We start from the raw sequence: 24360 nt of genomic DNA on the forward strand, positions 1-24360 counted from the left end.
GGCGGTCGAGAGCTTTGGCGGCATTCTTCCTTCTCCGCCCGGCGATTGTTGCGACCTTCTTCATCCTGGGCTCTGTCGAGTCGTATGATTCTTCTGGTCTTCCTATTTAACCTCCGTGTCAGAATGCGCAATTGAGGGTCTTGTGATTCTCAATCCCACTGCGCCTATCCTACCTACCGGCTGTGGTTGTGCCTCCGCGCCACTCGTTCAAAGTGTTGTACATACTAGGGCGCCGTCCGCTTCTGCGGGCCGGCATTTCAGATTTATCTCGCTATACGCGAAGTAATATCCAATGGGACTCTTACCGTCGCATGATGTCGACGTGGATCCAGGATGCAGACGAATTGTCAAGGGACAGCGGGAAACGTCGATTATCCGGTCGCATACACATTCTCGGAGTGGGCAATGTCGGCACCTTCGTCGCTCACTCTCTTGCGAGTCGTCCATCTCCGCCACCCGTTACACTTCTCCTGCACAATCCAGACTTATATAAGACCTGGCTGCATAGGAAGAAGTGCTTGTCGCTCGGTTCAAATGGCCTCGACGATGTGAAAACGGGCTTCGACATCAACGTCCTTGGCGACAAGACATGGCATTCTCTGCCTTACTGGAACCAGGATGGTACGCCAAACGAGGGCACCGAGGGCGCGGAGGAGGGAGACCCCGATATCGAAGGGGCACTGGCCCATTCGGCCGAAGATGATGGACCCATCGAGTGTTTAATCGTGGCTGTCAAGGCACCGATGACTAGAGTTGCTATGGAGTCCATCAGTCACCGTCTGACGCCCGATTCCACGGTACTTTTCCTCCAGAACGGCATGGGGGTCATCGATGAGCTCAACAAGACGGTCTTTACGGATCCGCATAGTCGACCTCACTATATGCAGGGTATCGTGTCCCACGGCCTGGCGCGGCGAACACCGGGTCGTTTCTCGGTCGTGCATACCGGCGTTGGAACGACCGTCTTGGGCGTGGTTCCACCCCCTGGTACCGTGTCTCCGGCCAACGAGGCAGAAGTGGACTGGGCGCCGAGTACCAAATATCTCCTGCGCACCTTGACTCTCACGTCGCCGCTTGTTGCGGTTGCTGAACCCCCGTCCGCCCTCATGCTATACCAACTTGAGAAGGTTGCCATGAATTCGGTGATCAACCCGCTAACGGCCGTGATGGATTGCGAGAATGGCGAGCTTCTTTACAACTATAGCTTTACTCGGATCATGCGCCTGCTTCTCATGGAGATCTCAAGCGTGGTCTGTGCTCTACCGGAATTGCAGGGCATTCCCGGCATTGAAAGCCGGTTCTCTCCAGAACGGCTGCGATGGATGGTGACGCAGCTAGCCAATCAAACAGCCAAGAACCACAGCTCGATGCTGCAAGATGTACGGGCAGGAAAGACGACCGAGATTGAGTACATGAACGGCTATATCGTGCGCAGGGGTGAAGAGCTGGGCATCAAGTGTGTGGTGAACTATATGATGAAGCATTTGGTTCTCGCCAAGAAGGAAAGTACAAAGCAGAGAGAGGCGGGTGCTATTCCGGTTGACCTGCTCAATGCCATTTAATCGAATCATTTTGTATTATATTGCTCATCCCTCGGCCGTCCGAATTGCCAGGATGATATATTCCAGAATTTATACCCAGGAGCTTTCCATTCTCTAGCAAGATACGGTCTGGAGGGCTTGGTCACAGAGAGTTTTGATCTGTGTCCAGCGCTTAAGCAAGGCTTTGACCTTGTCCGAACCTTTGAGGTCTGCTTCTTGAGACCCTGCCTTTTCTAGTGATGCGATCACCGTGTCTGCTTCGTTGGCATACGTCTTGATCCATTCTCGGATTATAGCCTCCGATTTAGCTGCATCAAAGTTCTTGGTAGAGTAGCCAAGGGTATAGTTGCGCCAGTCCTCAACCGCCATGTATTTAATACAAGCAGCGATCTCGGTACGATAGCACACGCCTTCTGCTGTTAACTGGTAATTTCTAGTTGTTTATTAGCGCTATGCCTTATTTCTTATAGTAGACATACATACCCGTAATACTGTTCGAATTCCAATTCCTCCTGCAGAGTCTTGCTCAGGTCTCGGAATATGATATCGTCTAGATAGAGTGTTTCAGATTCATTGTGGTCGAGGAAGAATCCGTCTTTTGCGATTAGCACAGTATAGAAAAGAGATTTGAAGCGTTCTCACATTCTGTTAGTAGGAAATCGTTCGGATGAGGCCCATAGCTCATGTATATCTCCTCTCCCTCATCTGCAACATATCAGCCTCGTCCTCGAATTATGCGTCTGGCCAGAAGGAGCTGATATTGCTCACCATAATGCTTCGTCGCACGGAAGATATAATTCAGCCCATTGAATTTCACATTACACTGCAGACAACGTCAATCTAAATTCCAGCCTTCCACACAGAATAAGCACATCAAGGAAGCACATACAGCAACATCAGAATGGTTGAAATAATCTGCAAAAGGCAGTAGTGCCATTGCGTCATTCCGATCCTCCGGTGCCTCTTCCCCGGGCATCAGGAAGAAGAAGCTTCTCGTGTTGACGATTAGCCAGTGATACGAGAACGTTTCCCAATCGGTCTTTGGGAATACAGCCACCACGGCATCCCAAGCATCCCGGAGTCGGCTTTCCTGTTGAGATAGGAGGTTCTGATGAGTAGTTTCATAGTGGAATTCGCTTTTACCTTTCTGGATACTAGACCAGGAGCCGGAGATTGATGGCGGAAGGAATGTTTGCTCAGAGCTAGAGTCCACAGAGGTCTTCGATCCGCGGAGATATGACGGCCATAGAATTGGCATGCCGTCTTCAAAGTCCTTCAGAGAAGGCCAGGTCTTTCTCCAGGGCTCGTAATGCTTCAGATTCTCGGGGTCCCCGTTGGTGAAGAAAGCAGCGTACAGTGCGTGAACAGGGGTCCCGTCGGGAAACTTGCTAGAGAATGACGAGGGGATGGAATTGGGTGTGAACATTGTCCTGAGTGGCACTGTCACGATTGCTTCGCCTTCCTGTGGTTCGTTAGCCGGGTTGCATATGGATTGGGATGATGGAGGGCTCTGTACTTCTATGGCTCGCGTGGCTATCATTCCCAGGCCACGACCTGGAAACCGAGCCGGGTTGACCCCATTGACCACGATTCCTTGGGCAATAGCCCACTCGGTGAACAGTTCATGGTCCTCTCCGGGCCACCACTCTGGTTTCATTTTGTGGATTCGCGGATGGTGGGAGACTGTCGTGGGTTGATGATATACCGTGGATACCAGCTCTTCTACCTAGCCCAATCAATCGAGTTCGATGTCATAGTTTCATCAGTCTAGCAGCGAATACCACAATAACGAATCCGATACATCATGCGCAACTAGACCCGGACAAGACAGCAATAGTGGCGGCCGTCGATCTACAAGAAAAACCGATAAAGCTGATAGTCTTATCGCTTATCAGTACGGGAGGGCATTTCCGCCACTCGCGTCAATCCGGAGATCCTCCCCGATCCCGAAGTCGTACCACCCGATCTACTATCTACTTTTCTCCATCCTCCACTGAATGCGGTCCCTGCCATGCTCATAGTGGCCCATCGCCTATCGGACTCAACATGTCGGTCCTAAACCGGCGTACAGCAACGCTCGTTGCCCAGGAATCGAGTTTCCTCGCCCCCGTCTCGGTGTCCTGTCGCACGCGACACTTCTCCCTCTTTAGTCGCCCATCGCCGCAATATCCCGGCCATGTCCCATTGAACACTATCGAGCGCGGGGCATTGGCCTTTGGCTCTGCGTTCGGGGCGCTGATGAACCCTCGTCGAGCGGGTATGGGCTTTTTTATCCCTACGCTATAAAATCCCCCAGCACAAGCAAACCGCGAATACTCACGCTTCCATTTACATAGATCTCATCGCAGCCTGCGGCGAAGCCACCGCCACACCCTACTTCATCTACCGCCTTCGCGACGCAATGCTCTCAGACCCAACGGGGCGGCAGATCCTACGCGAACGACCACGCATGACCTCCGAGACGCTCCGCCTTCCCTACCTGCGCTCACTGCCCGAGAACTCCGTCGGCCGGACCTACGCGGTCTGGCTGGACCGCGAAGGGGTGTCGCCCGACACGCGCGACAGCGTGCAGTACATCGACGACGAAGAGTGCGCGTACGTGATGCAGCGGTACCGCGAGTGTCACGACTTCTACCACGCGCTGACGGGCCTGCCTACGTTTGTGGAGGGGGAGTTGGCGCTGAAGGCGCTGGAGTTTCTGAATACGTTGATCCCGATGACGGGGCTGAGTATGTTTGCGGCGGTGAGGTTGAAGCCGGCGGAGAGGGAGAGGTTGGTCTCGTTGTGGTTGCCGTGGGCGGTGCGGAGCGGGTTGTCGAGTAAGGAGTTGATTAATGTTTACTGGGAGAAGATTTTGGAGAAGGATGTGGATGAGTTGAGGGGGGAGTTGGGCATCGAGAGACCGCCGGATATGAGGGAGATTCGGCGCATGATTAGAGAGCAGAAGAAGAGGGAGAAGCAGAGGTTGGAGCAGCAGTAGGCTGTGAGAGGCTGTCCGGGTGGTCCTGACTGGACATCGGATCTATGTATATTATTTATTTATTCCTGTGGAGTGGTCTTTTATGGTCATGAACAAAATAGAATGTATATTTTCTCCCCCCTGCGATAAGAGTGCCGAGCAAGGGTTTGAGCTGCCGCTGTACGTCTGCAGCAAGTATTAAGCTGATAGCGACGATCAGATCCTCGATGACAGGCAATAGAATCTCTCATTCTGGTCACATTATTATGGAAGCAGAGGCGCTGTGTAAAGGCAAGAAATCAGCTGCACCATAATCAGTCGTAAACACATAGGAATCCTCCAGGCGAACGAAGAAGCCAGAGGTATCAGGTATCAGGTATCAGGTATCAAAAGGGCGAGTTTGCACAAAGCCAGCTACCGAGCTAAATCACCTTCGTAGATAGATAGCAATTCTGATTTTTCTTTCCTTCACAGATCCAGAAGATCATCGTCATCATCCCATCCACCTTTGCGCCGGCTGATCACAATCTTGTGTTCCTCCTCGTCCTTCCTTTGGTTCTCGGCAACGGCGTTCAGCAGCTGCTTGAGCTGATCCTCGTTGACCTTCTGGCGCAGCTGGCCCGTTTGCGCCAGCATAATGAGTCGGTTTTCGATGTCCACCGCGCGGGATTCCTTGACGAGGCGAATGCGGCCGAGGCGGTCGGCGGCCTCGGGCTCGAGGATCTGGGTGAGAATAGCGGAGCGACGCTCGGCTGGAGAAAGAGGGATGGTGAGTAAGGTGCGGTGGGCCTGGGATAATTATCGCGGCTTACTTTCAGCTTGTCTTGAGGGTGATGGTTAGCATGAGTAGTTCCGTGAGGGCAAGTGCTAGCGAAACTATTGAACTTACTTTCTCTGGTCGTCCTGGCTGTCGGGACCCCCTCCTCGCGGGGCAGCACCCTGTTGTTGCTGGAGTTGCGCAAGACGAGCGCGTCTGATCTGTTTGTTTTGCAAGTTAGTGATTTCTCGGATTGCCAGTCAACGAGGCCACGCAGTTGGATTTCTGAGGAGGCAGAGGACACAAGATGCGGGCAGAGAACAAAGGTCGAAAAAGGCTTCAACAGTATAGACTAACCTCCTCCAATTCAGCGTCGGCCATGGTGAACGGATCACGTGGTCAATTGATCGAGTGTGCAGGTTTCAAGATGGTCGAGTGAGATAAGAAGGATGAATCTCTGGCAGCCTGAGAGCTCCGTTGCGACAAAATCCACGATGGAGATGGAGTGATGCCATTTGATTTCGAGGAAGTTTCAAACCCCACTTCGAGGTTGCCTGAGGCAGTCAGGCAACAAGGCGTGTGGGGCGCCATGAGGCACCCGCGCTGCCCGAATTGGCAAGCGAACGGTCACCTGACCAGCTGGCCACCTCCTGCCCCATGCGCAGGAACATGACTTGACTTGATCTCCAGAGTTCGCCTTCAGAGCACTACTCCGTCGAGCACGGAGTAACTCGCAACTCAACGTTACTCGGGATCTCGACCGAGACATCGCCCGGGAGCCAGGACACAGGACACTCTGGGACGGCAGGCCAGCCATTGACCACCCACACCGCAATTACGCGCCGACGGAGTCGCGGTGGCTACGGGCCGCAGATAGATAAAGCAGCTGGCCCCAAAGGGCTATCGCGATGTCTCAGAAACCAATCGATAATCCCCTTGTTTGCTGCGAGTGTCGTCATCGGCCGCCAAGAAATGAGTCGTCCTCCTCCACTCCGCAACTATTTTGAGATGGCCAACTTCCGACGGCACCGTCGGGGGGTGGCAGTGAGCCGATCGCACGGTCTTCCGTCGTTTTCGAATTTATTGCAGCTGGCAGACTTTGCCAATGGATGATTTTCTCCATTGCAACCATTCGCGTGTCAGAGTGCGCGACGGTCGGGCAGATCTCGTCGGGATCGTCGAACTTTCAGCGCGACCTTCCTAGTTGGCTGTAGCGAGTGAACCCCGACCGGAGGATCCGTAACTCTGTAGACGAGCCGAGGGAGCATCATCCATCAGGCATAAACAATAATCACGAGACAAAAGCATGACCGGGCGTCCCAAAGCGGCGGCGCTGACTAAGGCGCCTTGCCTCCCAGCCTTCTCCCTCTCACTGGGACTCTAGTCCTACTCCGGACTAACCGGCTCTAAATCTCCTTCCCTTCCTTGCTCTATCGTAGTGAACTCGACCTCCGATTCCTTAAGCGCCTGCCTGCCTCGCCCTGCCCTGCAGCCAAAGAGGGGTTCGTCCCGGATTCCCTTCCTCCTCCCCTTCTTTCGTCACACCTCCATCTCTCTCTCCCTTCTGTCTCTCTTTTGCTCCCCATTCCCTCCTTTTATCCCCCCCCCTTCCCCTTTGGATTATCTCCGATCCCTTTCCGCCTCCCGCCTGTCCGATTCTAGCCCCGATTCCATTCTTCAATGCTTCGCATCCCGACCGGCTAGTCACTTCTCCCAGTCGGCGCACTGGCGGGGACGGCGCATCTCTTGCCCCCCTACTTTCGCTGTTGCATGCATCCACCCTCTCAACGCTCTTTAAACTTGCCGGAATTTGTCGAATGGGAAGTCCGAATTACACTATATACGTGGTTGTGATACCCACCGTTGGTCACCGCGCTTCCCGTACTCGCTGAATCTCGTTATCAGCCCTCCGTCACCATGGCCGAGTGCGTTCCCGGATTTCCCGCAAGATCGTTGCGATCGATTCCCCCTTTCGTTGCAATTATTGCTGACTTTATGACAGTCTAATCGCATTCCACTCCTACTATTCTCGGCACAGCCTGCTTTCGCCATCCACCATGATTCCACGACCCAGCAGTCACAAGCGATCCCTCTCGTCTGAAAATCGATCTCTCTCCCCCGATAGAACTCTGACCAAGGCTCGGTCGGCCAACGACCTCGCTGGTGCCGTGACCGAAAAGTCCGCCCAGGCGACTCGCTCGACCAGCGTCGGAAATCTTCCCGACAGTGGCTTCAGCACCTTGAAAGACCCCCGACTGGGGAGCACTCCCGATATATCAGAAGAATCCTCGCCAGCATCGCATCATCCAGACCTCAGTAACGAGGTCGCTGCCTTGAGTGTCAAACTGGTCCAAGCGATCAACAATCAAACCACCCTCGACGATAATTTAGTCGCCACCCGCCAAGAATTGGAACAGGCTCAAACTCGGATCCGCACCCTCGAGTCGGAAAATGAGAAATATCGGCGAGACATTGATCAGGAGGTCGTGATCAAGAAATCCGATGTGGATTATGAGATTCTACGTCTCAAGGCCGCCTTGGCGGATGAAAAGGCGCAGCGTGCGCTCGTGGAGAAAGAAAAGAAGGGCATTGAACAAGAGCTAGAGACTCTTACTGCGGCCCTTTTCGAAGAAGCAAATAAGGTGGGTACTTGCTGACTATATGACGTAACGGTTCAACGGACTAATCCTCATTCTAGATGGTGGCTGCTGCCAAACTCGAGCGTGAGGCGGTAGAGAAGAAAAATGAGCAACTCCGTTCTCAAGTGAAGGATACCGAATCGCTTCTTGCCTCGCATCAAGAACAACTGGCCGAGCTTAAATCCGTCTTGCAGGGGATGAACATCACCAAAGACGATATTGATGCTCGCACGATCATGTCTACGGCTCCATCCTCCCCTGCTGGCCCTCAGAAGCCGCTGGACATCACCAAAAACAATGCGGAAGCATCCATCCTCCCGGAAGTGACTTGCCGTGAGGAATTATTGCCTGGCCCCTCGACCAGTTTCCCGCAATACATCAAATCTATATGTCGGACCGATGTGCCGGCGTTTGAGGATTTTCGGGATTTGTTCCAGTTATCAACGACTGCTTCCAAACCGCCTAGTCGGGCGACTAGTGGGTCGTACACCGGCTTGAATGTCATGAGTTTGGCCAGTTTTGGTGGTGGTGCATTCGGATCATCCGCCATTTCTTCGCCCGCCAAATCTCAGACTCACTCTCCTAACGGAAGTCTATCCTCACCCCAGCCCTCGGTTTCTCACATTCCCCTCAAAGAGACACGGTTCTACAAGCGTGTCCTCAACGAAGACATTGAGCCGACTCTGAGACTTGATGCAGCCCCTGGGATTTCTTGGTTGACCCGACGCTCGGTCTTGAGTGGCATCTGTGAAGGAAGCCTTGTGGTGGAACCAGTGCCGCCAGCGACCAAGAAATACGAATTTCCGTGTTCCCTATGTGGTGAGCGCCGAACCGGGGACGTTAATGAGAGAACCCATCGTTTCCGAACGTCGGATAGTGAGACTGCGCAGCGGTATCCCTTGTGTGCTCTCTGCCTAGAGAAAGTACGCTCTTCGTGTGAATTCACCGGGTATCTTCGCCTTATTCTGGACGGACACATTCGTGCCGGCGATGCTGAAGAGGAGAAGGAGTTCTGGGAAGAAACTATTCGTCTGAGGGAAAGAATGTTCTGGTCCCGAGTTGGTGCGGGAATTGTCCCGATATTTACTCAGCTCAACGGTGCGCAGGAGACCATGCTGGATGCACACGAACATATGGCGGATGCAACCATTATCGAAACAATCGAGAACCATCCCGAGCTTGAATACCAGCCATCCGAGAGCACTGATGTGCAAAGCAAGTATTCGGTCGACGATCACGAACAGGACAACGATGGCGAGCGCCATAGATTGTCTCTGAGCGAAGACCCATTTGTCTCCGCTCCTTCGGAATCACCTGTTAGCAGTACCGTTCCTTCCCCATTGGATACTAGCGAGCAGGATAAAGTCACCGAGCAAACCGTGGATGGAGCCGCCACTGCTCTGGAGCCTGCTGCCGAAAAGCTTCCCACCGTGGATGAGAACGAAGTATCGAACACTCCAGTCCACGTCGAGGCTTCAACCGCCAAGGAGTCCGATCGAAACTAAAGCCCAAAACCGCGAGCGGCATCGGCTTGATCATTGAGTCAACAAGGTTGTCTCCCAAATTATCTTTTCTATTTCATATTTATTCCCCTTCCTGCACGGCTGCTTGACTAATCTTTTCTTCTTTTTTTCTTTTTATTCACGTTTTATCATTACATCCTCTTCTATTTCCCGAGCAGTCTGCCACCCTGTATTAATATCGTTGCTTATAATATGTTTCTCATGTACATTTATCTCTGTTGTCATGGTTTTTGTTTGGTCATCTGCAATTCTTTTGAGCGCAATCCGGTCACAATGGTTTTCGCCCCATTTTTGTACAGAAGGTGTCTCATCTCAGATATGGGCATCGCTTTGCTACTACTGCATGTGGAGACATCCGCGAGTCATGTTCACTTGCTCTGCTTCACTCCCAAAATCTTTGCTGGCGTTTCATCTCATTTGCTCCATTTATGGGTCTCCGTCATATTGTTTCATCGTTGCCTCGGTTCTATGCGAGATGCGTGTCGGCAACCGCGGATTTTTAATGTATTTACTGAATGATGCCGGCGCAGGTTTTTCTTCATGGCTATGATTTCTTGCGCTTTTCTCATAGATATGTTGTTGATTTATGATTTATCTAGATTTGTTCGTCGATCTTTCTTAGGCATCGTAGGATTTGTAGTCAAAAAGTTCCTTGACGGAGATAATATTTAGTAGTTCAGACAAGAAAATTAACGCCTAAGGGTTTGAGCCCACGATCTTCGTTTCGATACATATCTAGTAACTGTTAAGACATAGCTAATGATATCTCCATTCGGGCAAAGACATCAGGAGAAGCAAGCGAAAGATAAAAAAGATGTTATACTTTACAACCGAAGCGGATATACGTCTGACACACCCAGGGGAGAGAAAGAGAAAATGGAAGGGAAAAAAGAATATCAACGTTCCAAAAAACCGTTTAAGAAAACAAAACTCCAGATGAGTGAGATACAACGCCCATGACAACAAATAAAGAGAAGATAGAACCACAGGATTTCCTCAATAGCCCCCAAAGACAACGAAATGGATCATTTTGAGATTGAAACACGGCAAGCGATTGGATCATTGCTTGGCGCGTTCGCGAATGTGTCGGATTTGTTCCTCGATGGTCATGCTCTGAGGATTGGGTGGGCCGCCGGAAGGACCGACCATGGGTGGCGTGGGGCCGACGCCGGAGGCATCGTAGGCCATGCGCTTCTTGCGGGCTTCTTCTTCGGGGTCGCTGGCGCCGGGCAGGACGGAAGAGTCGAAGACGTCGCTGCGCTGGCTGGCGAGACGCTTGAGATTGTTGACGACGTCGGCGGTGGACAGGTTGGTCGTGGCGCTGCGGGATTCGGCCTTGGCGCGTTGCTCCTTCCAGCGGGGATCGAGCAGCTCGATCCGCATGTGTTGCTCGAGTTCGGCCACGGGGATCTGCTGGTGACAGTTGGGGCAGAGGGCCGTCGGGCCGGTCTGGTTGAGACGGCGGGCCTGGGCACGGGGGACGTAGTCGGAGCGGATGCGCATCGGTTGCTGGCCCGGGGCGGCTTTGGCGGCGGCTTGAGCTGCAGCGGCCTGGTCGCGGGCTTCGGCGCGTTCGCGGATGCGTTGCTCTTCCTCTTGGGCGGCGGCGGCGGCGTATGCGGGCTGAGCGGGGATGGGCTGGGGAGGGAGACCCTGGGGGAAGGACGGTCCGGCGGGTTGGGGCATGGGTTCGGGCTGGGCTGGGTAGGCGTTGTAGTAGGTGGGCATCTCCTCGTCGGTGGGCATGGCTTCTTCGATGCGGAGAGGGTTGAGAGACATGGCGGCCTTCTGCTCCAGGGAGGCGGACTGGAGATCGCCGAGCGAGGTGGGAGGAGGCAGGTCGGCCTGGTCGTCGGTTTCGTTGAAGAGGACGGTCTCCACGACCACGAAGTCATGCCAGTCGATCTGGGCGTAGGCGATTTTCTCTTGCTCGTCCTCCTCCTCTTTCTTCTGCTTCTGCTGTTCCTGGTACTTGACCCATTCGGATCGTTGCTTGGCCCGCTCCAGGATATGGAACTTGTTCTTCGCGTTGGCTTCCAGATCCGCAAGTCGCTTCTTCTCCGTCGTAGCGTCATCGATTCCTTCGGCGCGCAAAAGAATGGTGTACTGGTCGACCAACCGCGTGAAGAACTGGTAGAGACTGTGTTGCGGCCGCAAGAAATCGAACTGGAAATTCCGAGCTTCGCGTTGAGACAGCGCCGTCATGAACGATTTCCCTCGCTTGGCGACGAACAGAGCCGTAAGCTTGACGACCTCGAGATCTTGCGCGTTGATTATGGGCATGCGTGCTGAAAAATGGAACTCTGGAGGCTCTTCAGGTCCCTGGGGCACTTCGGGCTCAGGCTCCGCCGCTTGTTCCCCCGGTCGACCTGCAGACACCGCAGTGCCTCTCCCTTCCTTGATCTCCGTCAGGCGCCACTGGTAGAATGTTCCGTAAGGGTCCTCAGGGTTGAGGAAGGAGAATTTGGGGTTGTTGCGTTCCTTTTCGCGGACGCGATCTGGAAACCCATCGTCAGTGTCCCGGCCAAACAAACGACCGCAGGAAAGCTCAGCCACGTACCTTCGAAGACGATACCATTCCGAGCGACATAGCCAGCGGTTTTCTCCACAATGGCTATTCTGTATGTCAGCGCATTTTTCTTTTTAGATTGGGAGGTAGGAGAGACTGACCGCGGATGTCCTTGGGTGGCAAGACGACGCCCTCGGGGGGCTTGCCCACCTCCTCCGGCAGGGCGGGGGTATTTCCATTGCTCACAGAAGCCATGATCGAGACACGAAACCCGGGCGACGACAGGCTGGGGTAGAGATGCCGGGGGGGGTTCAGCGGATCCAAAGTGTCGGCGGGCAATCCTCGCATTCCCCGTTTTGGCCGGCCTTACCTCATCCAGCCCGGCGGCTGGCGGCTGGCGGCGTCTGCTCCAGCCGCGCGCATAGCGGAACGGGTCAGAGACTAACCGGAAGGGGAAAGGACCTGACAGAACCTTTTCTACTCAAAGAGTTCCCTGACTAAGTTCTTTACTAGAAGTACAAACACGAACATGGACCCGATTAATTCATTCAAGGGTTTTGGTCCACTGCCCACATTGGCTGGGGTAGTGTCTCCCTAGAATGAGGATCACTGTCGTAACTGGAAATCTTCCCAGCCATTGACCTCGTAGAATTCGTAGCATTCGCAGACTTCGTAGAATTAAGTCCAGCCGCAGGAACGCTCCGAGGGTTCGCTGCTGACTGCTGGCAGAGGCCGCCTCTCCGCCGACGATCTGGCCTTAAAGCGGACTACGCTTTCATCCGCCTCCCTAATCGTCCCACACGTGTTGTCTCGTCTCGTCTTACGCCTCGACGTCCATCTGTCCCTTCTGAGCTCTTTTTTTTCTTCCTTGTCATGGCGCATCTGGTCCTGATCCCTTCCACTCGTTGATCTATTTTGCTCTTTCTTATTTCTTCTCTGCCTTGCCGTCTGGGTCGTCGAAGAGCTCCCTCCGGAGTTGGGGCTTTCTTCTGCACCTTGTGCTTGGCTGCTTGCTCGCCATTTCGCGACCCTCTTCTATGATATCTTTTCTCTTTGCTAATCGTTCGATCCCAATCTCTTGATCTATATCTCGCATTCCTTTTGTTCCCTCGGAACCTGACTCGGAGAGTCTCGTCTCAACCATGCCGCCCAGGTCCAAGGACGCCCTGGAGGTTCAGCCTCGTTCGGGGTCCGGTCGCTCCCCTAGTCGCTCCCCCAAACCCAAGAATCGCAAGAAGGCGCCTGCCAGCAGCTCGAATTATGCATCAGACGGTGTGACGGACAACAATATCTTCAATCTGCCCTCCTCCGACTTCAAGACCCTTGTTTTGGTGACCCTGATTGCCGCGGCGGTTCGTTTGTTCCGAATCTACCAGCCGTCGAGCGTGGTGTTTGATGAAGTCCAGTATGTGCCCTCGCCATCGCGAAATCTAAAGAATAAGGACCTGTGTGTGTGCTGACAATGATTGTCTGCCAGCTTCGGTGGCTTCGCGACGAAATACATCAAGGGCCGGTTTTTCATGGACGTTCACCCTCCTCTTGCCAAGCTTCTTATTACACTAGCCGGCTGGCTGGCCGGTTTTGATGGCAATTTCGACTTCAAGGACATCGGCAAGGATTACCTCGAGCCCAATGTCCCTTATGTTGCGATGCGCATGCTTCCGGCTGTTTTGGGTATCCTGACGGTTCCGCTCATGTTCTTGACCCTGAAGGCCTCGGGATGTCGCACTCTGGCCGCTGTGCTGGGAGCCGGCGTGGTGATCTTTGGTATGATTGAATGGCGATTGAATCCACACACCATGCTAACGGATCGCAGAAAACGGATTGATCACTCAATCCCGCCTGATTCTTTTGGATTCGCCGCTGGTCTTTTTCACTGCGCTCACGGCTCTGGCCTTCACAAGTTTCACCAACCAACACGAGCTGGGACCGTCCCATGCCTTCCGTGCGCCCTGGTGGTTCTGGCTGGCTGCGACTGGTCTCTCGCTGGGTGCCACCCTCAGTGTGAAGTGGGTTGGTTTGTTTACCGTCGCCTGGGTTGGCTCTCTGACCATCCTCCAATTGTGGGTGCTTCTGGGCGACTCCAAGACCGTTACCTCAGTATGCTCCTCCAGCCCTTGTGGTTTTCCTGTCTTACTTGATATTTGTGATTGCTGATACGTCGCTATGCAGCGCATCTGGTTCAAACACTTCTTCGCTCGCGTCTTTTGTCTTATCATTATTCCGCTGGGCTTCTACTGCGGAATGTTCGCCATCCATTTCCTCTGCTTGGTCAACCCGGGAGAAGGTGACGGGTTCATGTCTTCCGAATTCCAGGCCACATTGAACTCGAAGTCGATGGTGGACGTCCCCGCCGACGTGGTATTTGGCTCGCGCGTCAGCATCCGTCACTACAACACTCAGGGTGGCTACCTTCACTCCCACAACCACATGTATCCCACTGGAAGTAAGCAGCAGCAGATCACTCTCTATCCTCACAAGGATGAGAACAACATTTTTGTCCTCGAAAACCAGACCCAGCCCCTGGGTCCCCACGGCGAAGTGGAGGGTCCTTTTGCTTGGGATAACATCACTACGGATCACATCGAAGACGGCGCCGTTATCCGGCTGAACCATTTGATTACGCGCAGACGTATTCACTCCCATGACGAACGGCCTCCTGTGACCGACGTTGACTGGCAATTCGAGGTCTCTGCTTACGGCTACGATGGCTTTGCTGGTGATGCGAATGACTTCTTCCGTGTGGAAATTGTCAAGTCTATGTCCGAGAGCGAAGAGTCGAAGAAGCGCCTTCGAACCATCCAATCGAAGTTCCGCTTGGTCCACGTCATGACTGGCTGCGTCTTGTTCTCCCATAAGGTGAAGCTCCCGGATTGGGGATTCGATCAACAGGAAGTTACTTGTGCCAGGGGAGGTACTCTGCCTAACAGTATCTGGTACATTGAAGCCAATACCCATCCCATGTTGCCTGAAGACGCCGAGAAGGTCAACTACCGCAATCCCGGGTTCCTTGGTAAATTCTGGGAACTTCAGAAGGTGATGTGGAAGACCAACGCCGGCTTGACTGAGTCCCATGCTTGGGATTCGCGTCCCCCTTCGTGGCCCACGATGCTTCGCGGTATCAACTTCTGGGGTAAAGACCACCGCCAGGTCTACCTACTCGGAAATCCCTTCATTTGGTGGTCCTCGACCGTGGCGATTGGCATCTACATCTTGTTCAAGGGTGTTTCCATTCTCCGCTGGCAGCGAAGCTGCGGTGACTATCGCAACGTCAACTTCAAGCGATTTGACTACGAAATCGGCAGCAGCGTACTGGGATGGGCCTTCCACTACTTCCCGTTCTACCTCATGGCTCGTCAACTGTTCCTCCATCATTACTTCCCGGCCCTTTACTTTGCCCTCATCGCTCTCTGCCAGGAATTTGACTTCCTCACGGGCCGTATCCAGCGTCTTGGCCTCCCGTCTCGACCGGTCATCGGCAAGGCCTTGGCTGGTATCTTCCTCGCAGCGAGCATCTTCGCCTTCACTCTCTACTCTCCTCTAGTCTATGGCAACCCCTGGACGCAGGATGCCTGCCGAAAGGTCAAGCTCCTGAATTCATGGGATTTCGACTGCAACACTTTCCATACCGACGTAAGTGTTCCAAAATGGCAGCCCCCGCGGCGAGGATATTGAACGCACCGCATCATAACGACTGACTGGCACTAGCTTGGCCAATACGTGACCGAGTTCCTACACCGAGGCTCCGCCGTTCCGACCACCTCGCAAGCCGTATTGCCTCACGAGCAACTTCAGGTGCCCGTCGCGCAACCCCCGCAGGAGAAGCAGGAAGTTAAGGAAGAAGTTCAGCAAGGTGAGGGCGAAGCAGATGCTCAAGAAGCTCAAGAAGCCAATGTCACTGCAGAACCTGAGAAGCCTCGTTCCAAGGCCCGTGTGGAATACCGCGACCAGGAAGGAAACGTGTTGGACGAAAACATGGTCGCTTCGCTAGCAAAGGAAGGCAAGGTCTCGTTCGAGACCCGCCATGAAACCCGGACTCGCCTGGCCAATGGTCACGAGATGGACATGGTTGACGGTCAAGTCGCTCCGCCCCATCCGGATGTTGAGGGCCAAAATCCCGAAACCCAGGGCAAGCCGGAAGCGCAAGCTGAAGAGAGCCCTGCTTCGGCCGCCGGCGAGGGCGGCTCGGTCGAGGAGCAAAACTCCCCCGAGCCGAAGCCTGCCAGCGAGGGTCAAGATGCTACCCAATCTAAGAATTAGCCAGAGACACTCGAATAGTTGTTGGTATGCATTCTCTTAGATGTTCTCACATCTCTCCACTTTGGACCGAATAACCTTCTTCTGTATCTCTTCTACCAATAATTTTGTCTTCCACCCTTTTTATTTTTATTTTTTTTTTTATTTTTCCTCTGATCTAACGAAATGTGAACTTGTACATGACTATACATTTTGCGAGAGTTGACGGCCTTCCCGTGTGTTTTTTTGGCCGGTTGTTTGGAAGCTTGGTCATGATAGCACAACAAAAAAAGCAGTCTTCAATTGATTCCCGTCCAAAAGATGATAAAATATGCACAGAACTCTTATAACGACAATCGCATCCCCATACTTCTAGGTAGTCATCGGTGATTTTAAAATACAGCTCAACCCCGGCCCCGGATAATCTGCTTCTCAGCTGCGTACACAATCTGTACTGGGTGGATAAGACATCTAGTAGTCCCACTCCTCCTTGCCGTACTTGTTGAAACGCTCGTGGAGGTCCTGGAAGGTGCCAAGTCAGTCATCCGGCTATATGCAAGCAAGGATCGAATCATACGATCCGACCCGACCTCGAACACCCAAGAGTTATACGTACCTCGGGGAGAGTGACGTTGGGCACAATGACGGTGTTCAGAGCGCTGGGAGCGTTTCTGAGGGGCTGGTTCTTGTCACCGTGAGGGTGGTACTGGTACTTGTAGACCTTGCCGTCGTCCTCACGCTCCCAGGGCATGGAGCTGTCAGGGATGCGCACGTTGCTCTCGGAGGTGACGGAGGTGGGCTTCTTGCCGAAGTACCTGGAAAATTGGACGATGCGGATCAGTAACTGTTGCAAAGAAAGTCGGTCTGAGTGTGCAATTGGCGGTCGTGGGGGGAAGAATGGACGTTGAATGTAATTTTATTTTTTTCCCCTTCCGCTCATTCGCTCGCGGTCGGGTGATAGGACAGTCGGTATAGGATCAGGGTTAGGGAGGAATTTACCATCCAGCGATCAGGAAAGCACCGGACATGACACCGAGCAGAACCTATACGGCGATTAGAAACGGACCTGGTGGCGGAACGTTCAATTGGTTTGAACGAGAGAGAAGGAGATCCGTACGTAGAGCTCGGGGTCACGACGAGGAGCCTTGTCGAGGCCAGCCTCCTCGACCTTGGAGCTGTAGGCACGGCGCGCGGGGGCGCGGAAAAGAGACTGGCGGGCAAAGGCCCGGCGGGAGGCCATGGCGGCAATTGACGACATCGTGGTGGTTGTGTTTGGGGGTGGAGAGAGTCGAGAAGGGAAAGATCTTGAGGGGGGCGAGTGGTGCGGATTCGTGGGCGTCGGACGATGATGTTGCCGGCGCATCATCAGGTGACATCCGATTCGGCCCTGCACGTCGGGCGATTACTCAGCCGCCCGATGCGGCCTAGCGTCTCTGCCTGAATCGATGCGAAGGAATTCCGTTCCGTCGACCTCTTGCAAGCGCCGCGCTTCTCTGCCTTCTTTTTCTTAGTGTTGCGCTCGGATTGCAGCATGGTCGACTAAACCTCGCGTCCTTGCTACGTGATGTGACCTGTCCTGCCTGCTGTCGTGTGTTTCATGTTCCCATCATTGCAACGTACTATCTTTCAAGGTTGGTGGATTCCTCGATAGGGGGTCGTCCCCGATTGTGCCTGCGGAGGGGTGCGAGACCCTTGACTCGAATTTCAGACAACACTAACTCGACCTCTCCCTCTCTAGGTTGCTGACGCTCATTCTTGGTGGACTGACTACTCTCACGACTCTTTCCAATCTTCGTTTCTTGCTCCTCCCTTTCGTTGTCATTCCTTAGACGGACTCCCGATTCGGCCGTTTCTTCCCCCCGTTTTGATACCCGCGCATAGATATACATGCTGCAACCCCTTGGTTCTACCCACGCCTAGAACCGCTTCGTTTTCGACTGGACACAACATGAGAAATAGTGGACATTATTAACAGCACTGTCACTCAATCCCGTCGAAACTATGAATCCCCCCGAAACCCCTGATAGCGATGCGCCGAATCCTCCCTCCGCCCACCATGCGCTCGGTATTCCTCGCCCTCCCTCTGTCGGTGGAATCTCGTCCCGAGTGACGGATATGTCGGACGATGGAGAGAACTCGCAGACCTATACCGGAGGATCGCAGACCTACACCGGAGGAGCATCGTCGCTTCCGCCTCGTTCGCAACCGTCCGTCTCCCGACGAGGGCCTCCCCCTGCGAGAAGTTCGGTCATCACGTCCATCAGCCAGGCGACGACCAACAGACCAGGAAGCTCGGGAAGCAGACTGAGCCGGACCCATATCCCGTCTTTGACTGCGCAGGGCTTTTTCCGGCCTATGTCCTCCCAGCGTCTTCAAGCACACCGAGGTCGCCCTGTGACAAAAGGTGCCACCGAGTCGTCGGCGGAGGACTGGGACGACGAAGCAACTCAGAACAGAATCAGTTTCGTTTCGAATAGCACGCTCCCGCAAAGTTCCGTCCCGCAAGAGGAAGCTCCACCGTCTCGAGGAACCGAATTCACCGACCCCATCATTCCAGAGCGGAATACATCCAACGCCAGTCCGACCGGCCATACCACCACCGCTAGAAGCTTAGGCGAGAGCGCGAGACTGCTGCACGAGCGAGAACGAGCGAATCGGCCCACTCCGGCGCATCTCAATCTTAATCTGGCGGCCAACTACAACAGTGCCAGTAACCATGAAACTCCGCCCAGATCCTCGCTTTCGTTCCTGTCCTTGCAGAACAGAAGCCTCAGGCCGGAGCATCGGGATGGTCGACCTCATGAAAGACTATCTTCAGCTGGCTCGTCGCCTGGGTCTCTCGAAAAGCAGAACCGAACGGTGAACAAGGGCAACCAGGGCAAGAACTATGAGTATTTTACGGGCAACACCGCCTTTTGTGGTGGTGGAAGGCTTCAGAATTCTCGCGATAAACCGGTCAACATTGCAACTGGCATTTTTGTCGTTGCCCCCTCTGCCCTGTTCTTCGCGTTTTCGTACGTCTCCTCTCTTCGTGTGTCGGTCACTTGAAACTAACCCCTATGTAGGGCACCTTGGCTTTGGCATCATATCTCCCCGGCTATCCCTATCTTGTTCGGGTACCTATTCTTCGTGTGCTTCTCATCCTTCATCCACGCTTCTGTCGTTGATCCTGGTGTAATACTCCCCATTGAAAAAATACCCCAGATTCTCCTGTCCTTGCCACTGACGATGTGACAGATTATTCCGCGCAATCTCCAGCCAATGCCTCCGCCGGAGACGGATGATCCGTTGACGATAGGTCCTGCGACGAACGACTGGGTGATGGTCAAGTTGGCGACGTCCGAAGTCGCGGCGATGGACGTACCAGTGAAATACTGTAAAACCTGCAGCATCTGGCGTCCCCCGCGCTGCTATCACTGTCGTGTGTGCGATAACTGTGTCGAGACCCTGGATCACCACTGTGTGTGGCTCAACAACTGTGTTGGCCGCCGGAACTATCGATACTTCTTCACCTTTGTGAGCTCGTCTACGTTGCTTGCCTTATTCTTGCTCGGAGCCAGCCTAGCCCATGTGCTTGTCTATCGGTCGCAGGAGGCCGTCTCCTTCGGCACTGCCATCAACAAGTTAAGGGTTCCGTGGGCAATGGTCATCTACGGGGCAGTTGCTGCGCCTTATCCGGCCTCTCTCTGGGCCTACCATTTCTTCCTGGTTGGTCGCGGCGAGACCACCAGGGAGTATCTCAATTCCCATAAGTTCGCCAAATCTGACCGACATCGGCCCTTCACGCAGGGGAATGTCCTCGGCAATTGGATCTCAGTCTTTGCTAGACCTCGCCCGCCGACGTACATGCAATTCAAGAGACCTTATACAGAAGGGGACCAGCGACTGAGTACCGTGAAACGGAAGTATCTCCCTCGAGATGTGGAGGCTCAGGCCGACATAGAAATGCAGCATGTGCCTTCTAGCCAACAACAACATGCTTAGGAAGTGATTGGAAGGCTGTTTTTCTCGTTGCAGTATCAAAATCAAACCCCAAAAAAAGAACCCAAACAAACCCAAACAATAACGTGAATCACTGACACGGCTTACTCCTGACTCTCTTGAGTTTATTTTCTTACACGTCTTCTTTTCTTCTTCGCTTCTTCTCGAGATACCTTGCCCTACTGAGGGTCATATTTTTTAGTTATCATTCTTAATTTGCATTCGCTTTTCAACGCTTCTCCCTGACGCATCTGTACATGCACTCCCTTTTCTTTATTGTTTGATATTGGCCCACATTCAAACCGACATTGTTTACGTTCTCTTCACGATCCATCATTTTCCTTTTCTCTGGTTGATACGCACTTGTTTGTTTCCCAACGGGCGTTGTTTCCAGCCGCTGGCCCGATCTCAGCATTACGCAATATCAGGAACATATGTATGATATCTGGCCTGAAAGCTACAGATAGACAATGAACAATCTACTCCAGACAACACTCGTGAAGGACCAAGGGGGGGTCGTGCTGTAGAGGCCGAAACGTGGCGTTGGGGGTGTCGATATCAGAGCGTAGAACACCATCCATCCGAGGGGACAACCGACCAGAACGTAGAGATTGAACATGAATAGTCCAGGGCGAGAGCGAAAGCCAGGCCGTCGCAAAGACAAAGGGGCGACAGGACGTGGGGCGCCCCCGAGGAAGGCTGTCTAGTCGATCTCGCTATTTTTTGTCGGTCTGCATTCCGTCCCTGGCGGAGGATACGGCCCTCTTCCACTCTCTCCGCACCCTCTTCTTCCTCTCTTCCTCCTCCTTCACCGTGGCCGCCCCCATCTCGACCCTCTCGCCACCTCCTTCCTCTCCGATGCCGTGCGTTATGACCGTCTCGGTCGGATTCTGATACCTGCTGCAGTCTACCAGGCCTATAATCACTTCTATCGGATTCTTGATAAGAGAGGAGCGCGCCTAACACACCACCACCCCCGTTCCATTCTCAGATCAGCCTTTCGTCCGGCACCTGGCTCTCCCCCACCTCCAGCAAACAACGTCTTGAAAAAAACATTCGGGGTTCCTCTTCTCCTCGTGGTTTTGGTCCCCTTTGTCCAAGCCCCCTGCAAACTCACGGTATTCTTTGGGGGGATGGAAACCCGAACTAGATCCTCCGGCGCGTCGACCGCAACTCCCGCAACCCTTTCGGACTTCACCAAGCACACGCTCGCCCCCGCCGACGACACAATGGTGATCGACTACCCCGAACAACTCTTGACGCCCGAGAACAGCCGCTCCGAGACGTCAAGCAACAATGAAAACGCGTCGAACGAAGAGAAGCCCACTCTCCGCCGGAGGTCTACACGTGTAGCACGCGCTTCTTTGCAAGGCGCCGCACCACTGCCCGTCGACTTGGAGAAGTATTCGTCGAGCATTTTGTCTCCGGCGCCTGACAATGAATTACTGCAGCTGGCCGGGACGGGTGAAGAGGCGCTGCCGGCCACGAATGTCGCGGAGACCAAGCGGTCCCAGGTCTCGCACCTCCGGCACAGCATTGCGGTCATGGAACAGACCATGTGGACCGAGACGGCCCTCGCGCAGAACACTATGGACGTCGACGACCATCCAATGGCGCCGGACACGCCGGTTTCCAAATCCTCGCAGGAGCCGCAGTCGGGCGATATGAGCACGTCACTACAACAGCGCACTTTGCGGAAGCGGGTGGAGCGGGTGTTAACGGAGGAGAACCCTCCGAGCAGTAAGAAGGACGCCGATGCTACGAAACCACAAGCCCAGGAGCCGACGAGACGCTCGTCCCGCTTGAGTATTCTAGAGAAGGCGTCGGGGCTCGTCGACCGCGCCGGAAGCGTTTTGGGGAAACGGTCCCGGGGTGTGATGGAAAAGGGGAAGGATTTAGGCCGTCGGGCCAGTCTACGTCCGAGACAGCCTGTTGCTGCCAAGGAGGAGCTCGCTGCCTCGAAACCCAGCGAGCCTCCTGCGGCGAAGAAACGACGTGTGTCTGAGAGTGATCTACCGTCCAAGGCTAAGGAGAATGAAGAGGCCGCGCAAGATGCCCCCGTTACTACTATTGTTCCGCGCAGGACAAAGCGCTGGCTGGTCCATGGCTTGTACTCGGGGCAAGAACAGACCAATTCTGCTCGTCCCTTGCAAGGCCGGAATAAAGCCGCGAGAAGGAGGAGCCAGGTCACTGGTCAGCGAACAGTGCTACCGATGCCCATGTTTGCCGGGGACCGGCTGTTGCAGCAAGGGCGGGACTTCCAGCTGCCGTTTGATGTGTTCTCTCCCCTGCCACCCGGGCAACCCAAGCCTAATGAATGGCGGAAGACGAACAAGAGTAAGTATCAACCACTGCGCATCCGCAAATAAGAAAAGCTAACGGCTATATTCAAGACGTCTTCGTCGGGGAGGCTTCCAGCATCTGGAGAGCGAATAAAGAGGAGGAACTTTCTAAATGCACCTGCACGGAAGAGACCGGCTGCGACGACGACTGTCAAAATCGCTATATGTTCTATGAATGCGACGAGGGCAACTGCGGACTGGGTCCAGAATGTGGCAACCGAAGCTTTGATGAGCTCAAATACCGGACGAGAGCTGGGGGCAAGTACAACATCGGCGTCGAAGTCATCAAGACTGAGGATCGCGGGTATGGCGTCCGAAGTAACCGTACCTTCGAGCCGAATCAAATCATCGTGGAGTACACTGGTGAAATCATCACGCAAACCGAATGTGAGAAACGGATGAGGTCGATCTATAAGAACAACGAGGTACGTTGAAGCTATCCCCCCGGTGTTGCTTTCGGGCACTGACATGGCACAGTGTTATTACTTGATGTACTTCGACCAGAACATGATCATCGACGCTACGAGAGGCTCCATTGCTCGATTCGTGAATCATTCTTGCGAGCCCAACTGTCGCATGGAAAAATGGACTGTCGCAGGAAAACCACGCATGGCCCTTTTTGCCGGCGACCGTGGGATTACGACCGGACAGGAACTGACCTACGACTACAACTTTGAGTGAGTGTTCTAACACTGACTGGCTTTAGAAAACCTGCACTGACCTTCTGAATAGCCCGTACTCGCAAAAGAACGTGCAGCAATGTCGATGCGGCTCGTCCAACTGTCGTGGAATTCTCGGACCCCGTCCCAAAGAGAAGTCTCAACGTTCGAAAGAAAAGGATGCAAAGGCCGAATCCCAGAAGAAGTCCCGCTCGACCACGAGCAAGGCCAGCAGAAAAGTCACCAACACGAAGCGCCGAGTTGAGAAGGCCCTAGAAGGGTCCACATCGCGTCTCAACAAGAGGAAGCTTCTGGGCACTCAGTCGCTCAAAGCTGGTGTCAAGAAGGCCGTCTCCAAGGCGCGGTCGACCACCACCCAGAGATCTTCCAAAGCAACAGGGACAACTAAGAATGCCCCCAAGCAGTCTCCGGCGAGGAAACGTCCCGTCAAGAAAGACGAGACCAAGTCTGCGAAGAATGTCAAACTGCCCAAGGTGAAAGCAACGACCAAGGCTAAGACGACGGTGCGCGTCCAGAAACCAGCACGGTCAACGCCAGCTCAGACCAAAGCAAAGGCTTCCCAATCCCCAACCAAGCTCAGTCGTCCATCCGAAACGACCAAAGCCAAAATCATTGCCGCAGCCAAAGGCACCAGCGCAAGGAGTCGCACGACTCAGAAGAACAACAATACGACGGGATCCCCCAAAAAGGCCACCAAGGGATCTCCTACCAAGGCGACCGCTCAATCCAAGGTCGCCAGTCCACGAGCGAAAGCCACCGCTCCCAGAAAGGCAAACAACAAGAAATAATTGGATATGGAACTGAGTCTACTTAGACTATTTGTTTCGGCTCACGACAACACTCAACTGATGTCGGTGCGACCGATCGATCACTAACCAAGCAGTATCTTTCAGATCGGAAATATGACTTTCATTCTGTTATCCCCCCTTCAATACTCTAATTCTCCGAAAACCCTTACCATCTAAACCTCCTTGATCCCTCCTAACCCTTCGACCTCCCTGGCTTCTGCACCCTAACTTTGCTAGTCAATTGATCTTTGTCCGTTTTTGATTCGATCCCCCCTTCTTCTGTTATCCTTGGTATGTGTTGAACGTTGGATGCTTGCTGCAGTGAATTGAACTGAACTGAACTGAATTATTGGTCTGGCTTGTGACGGCGTCTATCTGTTTTCATTTCCCCCCTGTTCTTACTTC

The 24360-nt window shown here is 53.7% G+C and overlaps 11 protein-coding genes across 11 annotated transcripts; 7 read left to right on the forward strand and 4 right to left on the reverse strand.

Annotated features, from left to right (window-relative positions):
• Nucleotides 1-33: 33 nt before the first annotated feature.
• On the forward strand, nucleotides 34-1889 carry P170DRAFT_102513 (ketopantoate reductase family protein). Its single transcript, XM_024842275.1, has one exon. It carries the CDS (start codon nucleotides 312-314, stop codon nucleotides 1560-1562), a length of 1251 nt encoding a protein of 416 aa, XP_024707675.1. The 5' UTR covers nucleotides 34-311; the 3' UTR covers nucleotides 1563-1889.
• P170DRAFT_348709 (uncharacterized protein) lies at nucleotides 1656-3198 on the reverse strand (the record flags this gene model as incomplete). The annotated part of the gene is made up of 6 exons (XM_024843694.1): nucleotides 1656-1974; nucleotides 2025-2136; nucleotides 2184-2246; nucleotides 2310-2364; nucleotides 2431-3003; nucleotides 3058-3198. 6 exons carry the CDS (start codon nucleotides 3196-3198, stop codon nucleotides 1656-1658), a joined length of 1263 nt encoding a protein of 420 aa, XP_024707676.1.
• A 403-nt stretch (nucleotides 3199-3601) lies between these two features.
• coq4 (ubiquinone biosynthesis protein COQ4) lies at nucleotides 3602-4529 on the forward strand. Its single transcript, XM_024848655.1, has 2 exons — nucleotides 3602-3798; nucleotides 3878-4529. Exons 1-2 carry the CDS (start codon nucleotides 3780-3782, stop codon nucleotides 4519-4521), a joined length of 663 nt encoding a protein of 220 aa, XP_024707677.1. The 5' UTR covers nucleotides 3602-3779; the 3' UTR covers nucleotides 4522-4529.
• A 439-nt stretch (nucleotides 4530-4968) lies between these two features.
• P170DRAFT_472274 (DNA-binding protein) lies at nucleotides 4969-5638 on the reverse strand (the record flags this gene model as incomplete). The annotated part of the gene is made up of 4 exons (XM_024852931.1): nucleotides 4969-5252; nucleotides 5313-5323; nucleotides 5390-5478; nucleotides 5615-5638. 4 exons carry the CDS (start codon nucleotides 5636-5638, stop codon nucleotides 4969-4971), a joined length of 408 nt encoding a protein of 135 aa, XP_024707678.1.
• A 1371-nt stretch (nucleotides 5639-7009) lies between these two features.
• On the forward strand, nucleotides 7010-9506 carry P170DRAFT_102593 (guanine nucleotide exchange factor SEC2). Its single transcript, XM_024842277.1, has 3 exons — nucleotides 7010-7182; nucleotides 7260-7899; nucleotides 7956-9506. The coding sequence occupies exons 1-3, from the start codon at nucleotides 7175-7177 to the stop codon at nucleotides 9399-9401; spliced, it is 2094 nt and encodes a 697-aa protein (XP_024707679.1). The 5' UTR covers nucleotides 7010-7174; the 3' UTR covers nucleotides 9402-9506.
• P170DRAFT_102557 (uncharacterized protein) lies at nucleotides 9507-10030 on the forward strand. Its single transcript, XM_024842276.1, has one exon. It carries the CDS (start codon nucleotides 9612-9614, stop codon nucleotides 9936-9938), a length of 327 nt encoding a protein of 108 aa, XP_024707680.1. The 5' UTR covers nucleotides 9507-9611; the 3' UTR covers nucleotides 9939-10030.
• An 82-nt stretch (nucleotides 10031-10112) lies between these two features.
• Nucleotides 10113-12253, reverse strand: P170DRAFT_507180 (putative pre-mRNA splicing factor). Its single transcript, XM_024854457.1, has 3 exons — nucleotides 12090-12253; nucleotides 11980-12033; nucleotides 10113-11917 (listed from the first exon to the last, which is right to left on the reverse strand). The coding sequence occupies exons 1-3, from the start codon at nucleotides 12181-12183 to the stop codon at nucleotides 10479-10481; spliced, it is 1587 nt and encodes a 528-aa protein (XP_024707681.1). The 5' UTR covers nucleotides 12184-12253; the 3' UTR covers nucleotides 10113-10478.
• An 817-nt stretch (nucleotides 12254-13070) lies between these two features.
• Nucleotides 13071-16188, forward strand: pmt1 (protein mannosyltransferase 1; the record flags this gene model as incomplete). Its single annotated transcript, XM_024843696.1, has 5 exons — nucleotides 13071-13333; nucleotides 13406-13695; nucleotides 13745-14028; nucleotides 14101-15561; nucleotides 15637-16188. 5 exons carry the CDS (start codon nucleotides 13071-13073, stop codon nucleotides 16186-16188), a joined length of 2850 nt encoding a protein of 949 aa, XP_024707682.1.
• Nucleotides 16189-16337: 149 nt separating this feature from the next.
• Nucleotides 16338-17422, reverse strand: P170DRAFT_453778 (uncharacterized protein; the record flags this gene model as incomplete). Its single annotated transcript, XM_024851388.1, has 4 exons — nucleotides 16338-16686; nucleotides 16781-16979; nucleotides 17164-17207; nucleotides 17282-17422. 4 exons carry the CDS (start codon nucleotides 17420-17422, stop codon nucleotides 16636-16638), a joined length of 435 nt encoding a protein of 144 aa, XP_024707683.1. The 3' UTR covers nucleotides 16338-16635.
• Nucleotides 17423-18165: 743 nt separating this feature from the next.
• Nucleotides 18166-20148, forward strand: erf2 (palmitoyltransferase ERF2; the record flags this gene model as incomplete). Its single annotated transcript, XM_024850628.1, has 3 exons — nucleotides 18166-19178; nucleotides 19230-19338; nucleotides 19402-20148. 3 exons carry the CDS (start codon nucleotides 18166-18168, stop codon nucleotides 20146-20148), a joined length of 1869 nt encoding a protein of 622 aa, XP_024707684.1.
• Nucleotides 20149-21374: 1226 nt separating this feature from the next.
• Nucleotides 21375-23955, forward strand: P170DRAFT_423264 (putative histone-lysine N-methyltransferase (Ash1); the record flags this gene model as incomplete). The annotated part of the gene is made up of 4 exons (XM_024847492.1): nucleotides 21375-22482; nucleotides 22539-22912; nucleotides 22965-23164; nucleotides 23220-23955. The coding sequence occupies 4 exons, from the start codon at nucleotides 21375-21377 to the stop codon at nucleotides 23953-23955; spliced, it is 2418 nt and encodes an 805-aa protein (XP_024707685.1).
• Between the last annotated feature and the right edge of the window lie 405 nt (nucleotides 23956-24360).

Source organism: Aspergillus steynii (genome assembly GCF_002849105.1).
Source record: "Aspergillus steynii IBT 23096 chromosome Unknown P170scaffold_2, whole genome shotgun sequence".
Taxonomy (NCBI): Eukaryota; Fungi; Ascomycota; class Eurotiomycetes; order Eurotiales; family Aspergillaceae; genus Aspergillus; species Aspergillus steynii.

Coding starts and splice junctions, on each gene's coding strand:
- P170DRAFT_507180 (XM_024854457.1), bottom strand. CDS start 12,183: ATGGCTTCTGTGAGCAATGGAAATACCCCCGCCCTGCCGGAGGAGGTG. Junction 12,034..12,089: donor GCCACCCAAGGACATCCGCG/GTCAGTCTCTCC, acceptor CATACAGAATAG/CCATTGTGGAGAAAACCGCT. Junction 11,918..11,979: donor GAATGGTATCGTCTTCGAAG/GTACGTGGCTGA, acceptor ATGGGTTTCCAG/ATCGCGTCCGCGAAAAGGAA.
- P170DRAFT_102593 (XM_024842277.1), top strand. Junction 7,900..7,955: donor TTTTCGAAGAAGCAAATAAG/GTGGGTACTTGC, acceptor TCCTCATTCTAG/ATGGTGGCTGCTGCCAAACT.
- P170DRAFT_102557 (XM_024842276.1), top strand. CDS start 9,612: ATGTTTCTCATGTACATTTATCTCTGTTGTCATGGTTTTTGTTTGGTC.
- P170DRAFT_102513 (XM_024842275.1), top strand. CDS start 312: ATGATGTCGACGTGGATCCAGGATGCAGACGAATTGTCAAGGGACAGC.